General features: G+C 35.0%; 1 protein-coding gene across 1 annotated transcript; it reads left to right on the forward strand.

Moving 5' to 3' along the window:
- The first annotated feature begins 1,758 nt into the window (after window positions 1-1,758).
- On the forward strand, window positions 1,759-10,664 carry LOC116114563 (transcription factor-like protein DPB). The gene is made up of 9 exons (XM_031400707.1): window positions 1,759-2,245; window positions 2,759-2,838; window positions 3,108-3,151; window positions 4,052-4,114; window positions 4,221-4,367; window positions 4,473-4,541; window positions 4,696-4,794; window positions 9,705-9,775; window positions 10,034-10,664. The coding sequence occupies exons 1-9, from the start codon at window positions 1,998-2,000 to the stop codon at window positions 10,269-10,271; spliced, it is 1,059 nt and encodes a 352-aa protein (XP_031256567.1). The 5' UTR covers window positions 1,759-1,997; the 3' UTR covers window positions 10,272-10,664.
- Window positions 10,665-11,550: the final 886 nt, after the last annotated feature.

The raw sequence follows: 11,550 nt of genomic DNA on the forward strand, positions 1-11,550 counted from the left end.
TGTCCAGCTCAGATAGCTGCTATAGATATTTCGCACACGTGGCGATAGGCAAAACAATAGTTCATTTAGATTTGTGTGTACACATGTAAACAAAACATGGATTGTGTTCAATGTTGAATGCAGACAGTAACAGTTTACATCTCATCTATGCTGTCTGTTTCCTTATGAATGCATTTGTAGTATTAATTTCTGATCGGTGCTTCAATGCCATTGTTTGGCTTCTAATTCTAGCTGTTTCTTTGAAAACTTGAATAAATAAATACCACCAGTAAGATCTGCATTTTTTTTTTTGTAACGGTATCAGTTTGCTAGTGACATGATTCATCTAAGATTGCTTTCTTGCTGTAGAATTCTGTGTCAAATTTGAAAATATTTTGAGCAATAAAATGAGCATTCTGGAAAGAATCATGTATCATGCATAAAATTGTTGTCAATGCTTTAACAAGTCCAGTGATATTGATACATTTCATCTTCAGTTAATTTCTGTTTCCATTTTCAATATTCCCCCTATACGTTTTTCGGTTATGTGGTTTCAAGTTTCAAGCTTAATAGATTACATTTAACCTAACAAGTGTAATCTGGATTGAGAGGAGCTATGCGTGGAGGTGTATAGAATTGTAAAAGGCTAATGGGAACTATGCCAAATGTCATATCTCACATCGTTACAAAGGAGTTTGACATTCCATTTACAAGTCTTGGATCCTTATAGTTAAGTAAACGTATTTTGGGTGAATGAGGCAAGCGTGAAATTAAAAAGCAAATCTTTGTAGGTCGTGATTTGACATCAAAGGCTTTGCATCTCATCTAAAAGATTCAAGGTTAGTTCTAATCATTGGTCCGTAGTTTAGAACTAAGTTGTGAAATATTTCCTTGGGTTTAGTTGTCTATGGTTAGATACTGGTAGACTTTCATGTTTAGTGATGGTTTCTCTAATTAGATTAAATTCATCTCTACAATTACTGTTTTAATGTAGATTCAATGAAATTTGGTTTCTAGTACTTGTTGCCTGTGCAAAGCTTCATTTGATATCATATTTATACCAGCCCTGTAATGTTGGAGTATTATTTAATGTTAAACAATGAGACTTGATGTTCTTGAATGGTTTAGTATTTCTTCCATTTTGATCTGTTTGTTACTTACTGGAACAGAATTCTTGTGTGTGTTGGTTAACATTAAGATTAAAAGTTAAAGGTACAATGCCACTCTTTGATTTGCATTTGCTTGATAAAAATGATTGAAATAAAACACTCTTTGTCCCACTTTCAATGATGCTTAATTAGTCAACAGTATTTGCAGATCAGAACCACTTTTCTTTTTTAACTTTTGTGAAACTGAAGCTTCCTGGGAAAAATGAATGGAATCTCCTTTTTTTCTTCTGTCAATCTATTTTGTAGCTATTCATTCACTCTTGAGTCGCTACAGAAATTGACATGAATTGTTTTACTTAATTAAATGAGGAATTTATCATTCTAAATTTTATAATTTTTTATCAAAGAAGATTTTCCATAGGATTCTCACTTATAATTGCCGTAAAACATATTTGATTATATTATTTTTGATTAATTAATTGCTAACTCTCTACTCATTCAACCTTACTAATCAGCTTTTATTTTACAAATTTAAATATTAATTAATCCCCTTTTTCACTTATTAAATATATTAATTTATTTTCTAAAATTAACTCTAATTACATCCGATAAAAATAAGTCAAATTAAAAAAAATATATATATATAATTTTCCCACTAAATATTAAACAATAAAACCAACTCTCGGCCAGTATTTTCCCTCTTTTTCTCGTGCTTGAACCCTCCAATTCCATCGCCTCTCTTTCGCTCCAATCTTCATTCTATTTCTCAGATCAACCCTCACAAAACCCTCACACTCTCACTAACAACCAAAACCTCAATTATGTTCATAACCCACCATCCCCAATTACCCACAATTTGCTTTAATTAATTATTTAATTACTTGTGTTACTTTTCCTTATTGGGTATTTATGGTTACTGGGAATACTATTCACAGAGACGATGGGGACCGAAACCCACCTGCAACCGCCGCTTCTAGAGGCGGAGGAGGGGCTACGCGGTCGTGGGGCACCACCGTCTCCGGCCAATCGGTGTCCACTAGCGGCAGCGTGGGGTCGCCGTCGCAGAGTATGGCCACGCCGGCGAGTGACAATACTTTTTTGAGGCTGAACCATCTTGACATTCATGGGGATGATGCTGGCTCTCAAGGCGCTGTTGGGTGAGTAATTGAGTGCGTTTTTATTTTTTTGAGGTTAGAGGTTGGGGTTTTAGTTGTTTGACTGGTGAATTGGGTTGTGGGTTTGATTGGGGTTTTGTATTTGAGGGTTATTTTGGGAATTGTGGGTTGTGGGTTTGTTGCAATGAGTATTGAAATAGGTTAGTTGTTTGCTGTAGTTTGAGTTTGATGTTTTATCTTTACATGGTGTTTATTATGATTGAATTGTTAATTGGTGAGGTAAATTGTGAATTGTTTGCTGAATAAAGTTTCTTACTTATCAAAATTTTGATTATAGTTTGAGTTTGCTCGGAAAAATTGATCAAGTGGTTGTAAAATGTGAGAGTTCACTTTGAAAGTCCTGGCATTGTCTTCGATTTTTTTCACTAAAGTCAGTTATAATTTTTTGAAGTTACTGCACCATTATCGTAGCACTCTAGTATGGCTCATTTTTCTTCAGAAGCTACAGTTTTAATTTCCTATATGTATTCTTGCTAATTTTTGGTTTATAAGTAGTAGCAAGAAGAAAAAGCGAGGGCAACGGGTGGTTGGAGGAGATAAGAGTGGTAGAGGACTTCGCCAATTTAGCATGAAAGGTGCTTGATTAACGTTTTCTGTCTGTTCCTTTTTTCTGAATTTATTATATTCAAAATAAAATTTTGATCCTGACATGCTGGGGATTGCAGTCTAAAAAAAATAAAAGATGCATTAAATTGTGCTAGTTTTTGAGAAGCTTATTCATATAGTATTTCATGTTGAAATAATGGTTTCATGCTTTTCTTTCCTAAGATGGGGATTATTGTTGAGGAATGAGTAGTGATAACTTTTCTTGCTGATTTTGTGAACTCCCTTTGGTTGTTTCCAGTGTGTGAGAAAGTAGAAAGCAAGGGAAGAACCACATACAATGAGGTCAGGTGGTTTCTTGAAGTTGATTCATTTATGTGCATTCACTGTTTGTAATGGTTCTTCTAATGCTTATTCTATGAGTGGTTTTCACTGTATTTACTTGTTATAGTATGAAAACATGATGAAAATCTGAATTACTTGGTCCCATGGATGAGTTTTGGTGCTTACAAGGGCCGCTTTTGCATTTGAATTATTATTGTTATGAAACCTGGATTGGTTAATATTGTTTTCATTTCTTCCTTTGTGCTGATTTACAAGAGTCTTATGGTAGGAAATAGGCTTCAATTCATGTCATAGTTGTGAATCTCCTGTTAACATAGGAGTAATCTTTTCGAAGTCAATGACCTAGTAACAGTGTTGGGTAGTTATAATTTCGAAAATTTCTCATGTCTTTGTTGATGCTTCCAATTTTGTTTCTTGTTTTCATGGTTCTTGAACCCCTAGTCCTTCGGGTTTTAGTTTTGCGTGTAAGGGTGGTGTGGGGCTTGTAAGGGTTAGAACTATGCCTATTATCTCTTCTTAATTAGCATTTTCATTTCATCAATTAAGCTCCATGATGATACAAATTATGTGTGTACCTCTATTAACTAATATTTGTGTGAATAGCATAGCAATTTATGCTGGCTAACCTTTATCATCCATATTTTAATCGTAATTCCAGTAACTTAGTCAAAACTAAGGTTTTATATGACTTGTTTACTTTTTATCTCAGCACACAATTTCTCAAAGAAGTTATGCTCTCAAATATTAAGATTTTGAGGATTAATATTTTATATGTGCATCAGAATTGTTATTTCCGAGTTTCAATCTTTCTTATGCCCCTATCTTCCTTGTTCTCTATTTACTTTAGACCAATTATTTTATAAATATATGCCTATATCTGAGAGTTGAAAGTACTTTCAGGTTGCAGATGAACTTGTGGCTGAATTTGCTGATCCTAGTAATAGTTTAGCATCCCCAGATCAGGTTTATATTCTTCAACCAAGCTGATAGATATTTAATGTCATTTGCTTGCTTATATTGGCATTAACCATGTGAGTGTTCTAATATTGTAATATATCTTGTTTAACAGCAACAATATGACGAGAAAAACATTCGACGAAGGGTATATGATGCTCTAAATGTACTCATGGCCATGGATATTATATCAAAGGATAAAAAGGAAATACAGTGGAAGGGTCTCCCTCGTACTAGCCTGAATGATATCGAAGAATTAAAGGTGTGAATGTAGTTATTTTTGTTGTCTTGTACATTTAATAAAATTCTGAGTGGTCTGTTCTGAATAAGATATGAGCTTATCAATTTCATTTTGTATTAAATGCAGACTGAGCGTCTTGGACTAAGAAATAGAATTGAAAAGAAAGCTGCTTATCTCCAGGAACTAGAGGAGCAAGTAAGAGTTGCTATTTAGTTCCTCTGTCTGTTACCATATTGTAATCCTGGCATGAGCTTGTTCGCTGAATGCAGTTAGGTTGAGGACTTATGTTTTGACTGACCTTTATTTAATTTTGGTTTCTGTGGTCTAACTTATCTACCCCTTTATCAAGTTTGTAGGACTTCAAAACCTTATACAACGAAATGAGCAGTTATACAGTTCTGGAGATGCTCCCAGCGGTGGTGTTGCTTTACCTTTTATTCTGGTGCAGGTAGATTTGCTTCTCAATGTTTCTTGTGTCATGGTTCCATTCATTCTTAGTGAAATCTCAGAAATTCAGTTACTGAAGTTTAGCCACAAATGAGTTTCTAGAATTTTTAAAATAATTCCTATACAAGTTATTAATATAATTTGGCTGGTCTTCAGTCTACAGCTGCTTAGCCTGAATACAAAATTTGAACAGTAATTGACTCATGATGTGAGATGTATTGAAGAGATACTAAAGAGGTGAGTCTTGACCTAAGTTTCGCCATCTGATAGATTCCAATCTTGCTTGCCAGATTTATCAGAAGTTTGGATTACTTCCTGTGGTACATGAAAGTTCTGTTGTTTTTCATGACCACTCACTCTTAAAAAATGCTTGCAGTATTGTTTTGCCATTTAATACAAGTGCTATTAGCTTTTAAGTAGTCATTCTGATTACTGCTGTAACTGCTCACTAAGTTTATTGGACTGTAGTTTTGGGGTCTTCTAGTTTCAAATATATTTTCTTTCCTTGATGTTTTGCATTTTTCCTAATCTAAGTTTTTGGTCTGTTTGTTCAATTTTCTTCTCTTTCTATACTACTGTTTCACACTACAATTTTCCTAGATGGTATTCAAGATCATCAATTTCTTCATCTTAATATATCTTTCTTTCTTGCTTTTGTTGGTTCAGTTGTAATAGTATAATAAATAGGTTATATCTACACATCTTTTTTTCTTATCCGGGAGATTAGCATGATGTACTGCTGTTTGACCTGTACGTACATTTCTGCAACTTTTGGTTTTTTCTTGTAGTCTACAATTATTTAGTATATAAAAATGCTTAAATATGTAGTATCGAGTTTTACTCCAGTAGTTTTTATCCCACGGTTCTATTAATTCAAATGATTAAAATTTTGATTCCACCCATTATAGCTTTGTTAGACCAAAAGCATAAGGATGTAAAATTTGTGGATCTTGGAATTGTAATTTCATATGCTATTGTGTATTTCTATTTAAACCATATATTTCTCTTTCTTAGTGGGGAGTGAGAATTTTTTTTTTTTTTTTTTTTTTTTTTTTTTTAAATGTAGAAAACATAGTTGAGCGTTTAAAACAGTGTTTTGATACCCGGCCTGACCGGTTCAATCGGGACCCGGGGCCTTCGCCGAGCAGGTTATCACTTTTTACTATTCACCCTAAACCCTAGAATTATGTTGGAGCTTTTGGAGAGGGAGTGCCGGTGAGTCCAAAGGTGGTGAAGGGGGTGATTTTCGGAGAGTGAATCAACCGGAAAAGGCAAAAATCCATCGGCCAAAACAGCGGCCTGTTGCCGGTGATTGGCGGAGCAAATGGGGGAGGGGTGAGATGGGTTTTGGTCAGAAGGCTGAGGGGAGTGTTTTCGTGGTGATGGAGAGTGTTGTTGTTGCTGGAAACAGGCCCTATTTGACCTGGGTTGTCGACGCTGGCGATGGTGTTTGGGGTGTTTTTGCAAGATTTCAAACCTGTTAGGGACTTATAGTAANTTAATCGTAATTCCAGTAACTTAGTCAAAACGAAGGTTTTATATGACTTGTTTACTTTTTATCTCAGCACACAATTTCTCAAAGAAGTTATGCCCTCAAATTTTAAGATTTTGAGGATTAATATTTTATATGTGCATCAGAATTGTTATTTCCGAGTTTCAATCTTTCTTATGCCCCTATCTTCCTTGTTCTCTATTTACTTTAGACCAATTATTTTATAAATATATGCCTATATCTGAGAGTTGAAAGTACTTTCAGGTTGCAGATGAACTTGTGGCTGAATTTGCTGATCCTAGTAATAGTTTAGCATCCCCAGATCAGGTTTATATTCTTCAACCAAGCTGATAGATATTTAATGTCATTTGCTTGCTTATATTGGCATTAACCATGTGAGTGTTCTTATATTGTAATATATCTTGTTTAACAGCAACAATATGACGAGAAAAACATTCGACGAAGGGTATATGATGCTCTAAATGTACTCATGGCCATGGATATTATATCAAAGGATAAAAAGGAAATACAGTGGAAGGGTCTCCCTCGTACTAGCCTGAATGATATCGAAGAATTAAAGGTGTGAATGTAGTTATTTTTGTTGTCTTGTACATTTAATAAAATTCTGAGTGGTCTGTTCTGAATAAGATATGAGCTTATCAATTTCATTTTGTATTAAATGCAGACTGAGCGTCTTGGACTAAGAAATAGAATTGAAAAGAAAGCTGCTTATCTCCAGGAACTAGAGGAGCAAGTAAGAGTTGCTATTTAGTTCCTCTGTCTGTTACCATATTGTAATCCTGGCATGAGCTTGTTCGCTGAATGCAGTTAGGTTGAGGACTTATGTTTTGACTGACCTTTATTTAATTTTGGTTTCTGTGGTCTAACTTATCTACCCCTTTATCAAGTTTGTAGGACTTCAAAACCTTATACAACGGAATGAGCAGTTATACAGTTCTGGAGATGCTCCCAGCGGTGGTGTTGCTTTACCTTTTATTCTTGTGCAGGTAGATTTGCTTCTCAATGTTTCTTGTCTCATGGTTCGATTCATTCTTAGTGAAATCTCAGAAATTCAGTTACTGAAGTTTAGCCACAAATGAGTTTCTAGAATTTTTAAAATAATTCCTATACAAGTTATTACTATAATTTGGCTGGTCTTCAGTCTACAGCTGCTTAGCCTGAATACAAAATTTGAACAGTAATTGACTCATGATGTGAGATGTATTGAAGAGATACTAAAGAGGTGAGTCTTGACCTAAGTTTCGCCATCTGATAGATTCCAATCTTGCTTGCCAGATTTATCAGAAGTTTGGATTACTTCCTGTGGTACATGAAAGTTCTGTTGTTTTTCATGACCACTCACTCTTAAAAAATGCTTGCAGTATTGTTTTGCCATTTAATACAAGTGCTATTAGCTTTTAAGTAGTCATTCTGATTACTGCTGTAACTGCTCACTAAGTTTATTGGACTGTAGTTTTGGGGTCTTCTAGTTTCAAATATATTTTCTTTCCTTGATGTTTTGCATTTTTCCTAATCTAAGTTTTTGGTCTGTTTGTTCAATTTTCTTCTCTTTCTATACTACTGTTTCACACTACAATTTTCCTAGATGGTATTCAAGATCATCAATTTCTTCATCTTAATATATCTTTCTTTCTTGCTTTTGTTGGTTCAGTTGTAATAGTATAATAAATAGGTTATATCTACACATCTTTTTTTCTTATCCGGGAGATTAGCATGATGTACTGCTGTTTGACCTGTACGTACATTTCTGCAACTTTTGGTTTTTTCTTGTAGTCTACAATTATTTAGTATATAAAAATGCTTAAATATGTAGTATCGAGTTTTACTCCAGTAGTTTTTATCCCACGGTTCTATTAATTCAAATGATTAAAATTTTGATTCCACCCATTATAGCTTTGTTAGACCAAAAGCATAAGGATGTAAAATTTGTGGATCTTGGAATTGTAATTTCATATGCTATTGTGTATTTCTATTTAAACCATATATTTCTCTTTCTTAGTGGGGAGTGAGAATTTTTTTTTTTTTTTTTTTTTTTTTTTTTTTAAATGTAGAAAACATAGTTGAGCGTTTAAAACAGTGTTTTGATACCCGGCCTGACCGGTTCAATCGGGACCCGGGGCCTTCGCCGAGCAGGTTATCACTTTTTACTATTCACCCTAAACCCTAGAATTATGTTGGAGCTTTTAGAGAGGGAGTGCCGGTGAGTCCAGAGGTGGTGAAGGGAGTGATTTTCGGAGAGTGAATCAACCGGAAAAGGCAAAAATCAATCGGCCAAAACAGTAGCCTGTTGCCGGTGATTGGCGGAGCAAATGGGGGAGGGGTGAGATGGGTTTTGGTCAGAAGGCTGAGGGGAGTGTTTTCGTGGTGATGGAGAGTGTTGTTGTTGCTGGAAACAGGCCCTATTTGACCTGGGTTGTCGACGCTGGCGATGGTGTTTGGGGTGTTTTTGCAAGATTTCAAACCTGTTAGGGACTTATAGTAATTTTCAGGAGTATTTTTTTGAATTTCAAACCTTTGGACACTGGTTTGACCCGTCGGTCAAACTGGTTCAACCGGTCAACCTGGGACCCGGCCATTTTGCTGGGTTTCACCCCTAGTTAGTTATTAAAACATTGGTTCAAAATATAGTTCTCTTTTTGTGGTAAAGAAAATTTAAGTTCAACTACTTATTAATATGAATTGCACGATTCCGTTGTGTACACTTTTGCCTTAGCTGATTTGCGATTTGCCCTCAATCATATAGTTATTCTCAACTTTGCCGTAACCTTTTGAAGCTGTGATTTGCTTAACAAATAATATTTGCACAAGAGTTTGTATTGTAACCCAGAGCAATTTAATAGAGATGAATTTTTATATTGTCAGTGTGAGATTTATGTCTCTTGTGGTTAAGCTGAAATATGGATTGCTATAAGCTGAATTGGGGAAGTAGAATTTTCTTCACATTATTTTATCAATATAGAGAGAAAAAACATATTCATGAATTGACTTTTAGCATGTAATAAACTAAGGGCTATGGTTTCCCAAAAACCTCATTCAATCTAGTGCCAGTGGAATGCTGTTCTGCAAGGACATCAGCTTTTGTATATATGCACATCCACTTTGCTAATTCATTTCTTTTTTCCTTACCTTCTATACTGTGGAGACTCTAAGTATGCTTCAGTTCATGTCTCAGTTATAGAGCACACTTAGATAAATTATAGATGTGTCAATTTAAAATGAAATGGGAGATAAAATATTACTTTATTGATGTCTATTGCATATAGCTAGAGTTTTCGGCTCTTTTGTACACTTATTTGCTGTACTACAATCATGCTCTTAGCTATCACCTAGATGTTAAGTTGCATTTATTGTGATATCTCTCATTTTTCTTTTTCTTCATTGACATATGGAAACCATAGACACGCCCTCATGCAACTGTTGAAGTGGAAATATCAGAAGATATGCAGCTGGTGCACTTTGACTTTAATAGGTAAGAGTTTCATTGTTCTGCTTATAAAGGGCGGTTTTGAGTGATTCTCATTTAAAGTTAATGTCGTCAAGAGGCCAATGTTGTAGCATGTGGTTAACAACTGAAAAGAAATGCAGCGGAAGGAAGGGTTGGAGAGGGGTGGTGGTTGAGGCTTCATGTTCACATTGCGATAACCCCTTGCTTGACAAGTTGATCATTTTTATCTGTACTCAATTTACTGTTTTATTCATCCTAAAATTTTCATTATTCTAATTGCAGCACCCCTTTTGAACTCCACGATGACAATTATGTTCTTAAGGCAATGAAGTTTTGTGAGAGACCACAAAGTGATAATATGGTACCTAGTTTCCCTGTAGATGGTGGTGAAGGTTCTAGCATGTCATCAGGTATGTACCAGTCACAACTCCTTCCTCCACGATCAAACACCTCGAGTAGGCCTCCAACCTCACCACCGATCCCTGGTATACTAAAAGCACGCGTCAAGCATGAGCATTGATCAGCAACTTACAAAACTTGATCATCTTACCATAGGCAATTCTCTCTGCATACCTGTATATTTGTGTAAAGTAATTTGCCAGAAAGCTGGTAGCCCAGTTATGGCTATCTGCACCTCATTAGATTTTGCCCCCAATGGGAGGGAATATTAAGGTAACTTGCAGATCATTCTCACTGCTTTTGGACATCCTAGGGGTTTTGGCTCTGGCAAATTCTGTGCTTTTAATTTTTAATAGCCATTGTAATTGTTTTAGCATATTTTTTCGTGTCATTTTATTTCCATGTAGAAGTGAATTTATTTGTATTGAACTGTAGAGGATTTTCCAGCTGCATACAGAATCATAGAATTAATTTTAACAATTCGACCTGCTCATTTTATTCCACTTTACATCTATTTCATTACTTTGCTTCACCACCGTTGTTATAATTGTCAGGAAGATCCACCGTTTGGCAATTTTTGGCCATAGATTGAAGAACAGACAGAAGTTTTACTTTGGTCTTCGGATTGAAAATTTCTGCTCATTGCTTTCTTTCTCTTTATCTAGGAAGGGACTGTCATATTCCAATGATTCCGACGTTCGTTGTGACATTCTTATCTATTTCTGATCTTTAAGCGACTTTCATTGATCTGTATATTAACTTAACATGAACATCCCCAAGTATTGGACTATTGGGCATGATGATTTCTGGACCTCATATTCTGTAGGCCATCAACCAAAGCTGTAAAACATTAGTTTTGGCTAAACAATTTGAGCAACATTTGGAGAGTCGTGAAATTGCATTTGGGGCCAGCAGAAGTAAAGTTTAACAAATGAGGGCGACAGTGGTAAGAAAGAAATATTTTTGATTCATTGAATAAAAAATGTAAAGCAATTTGGAGATGGGTAATTTCGGCAGTGAACTTTAAAGTTTATGGAGAATTAGTTGAAATATTCATAAACGGTTAAAAAAAAAGGGAGTTATTTCTTTAAGGGAGAATGACATTTTCACCCCTAAGGTTTGGCGAAATGACACTTTTCCACCCATTAAGTTTCAAAACGACATTTTCTCACCGTCCGTCAGATTTTATTAGTGTTTTTTGTTAATATTTGATTAAAAAGACAAAAATACCCTTACATATTTGACTTTATAATTTTTTGTCATTTCAACAAAATCGATTACCAAATTACCCACTCTTTAAAAATGAAATCACTAGTATGCCCTCAACTTTTATGAAAATTAAATTACCAATTTGTCCTTTTTTCAATCAAAAATAATGTTTTCAATGTATGAAGTTACCG

Source organism: Pistacia vera, unplaced genomic scaffold (assembly GCF_008641045.1).
Source record: "Pistacia vera cultivar Batoury unplaced genomic scaffold, PisVer_v2 Contig713, whole genome shotgun sequence".
NCBI classification, from domain to species: domain Eukaryota; kingdom Viridiplantae; phylum Streptophyta; class Magnoliopsida; order Sapindales; family Anacardiaceae; genus Pistacia; species Pistacia vera.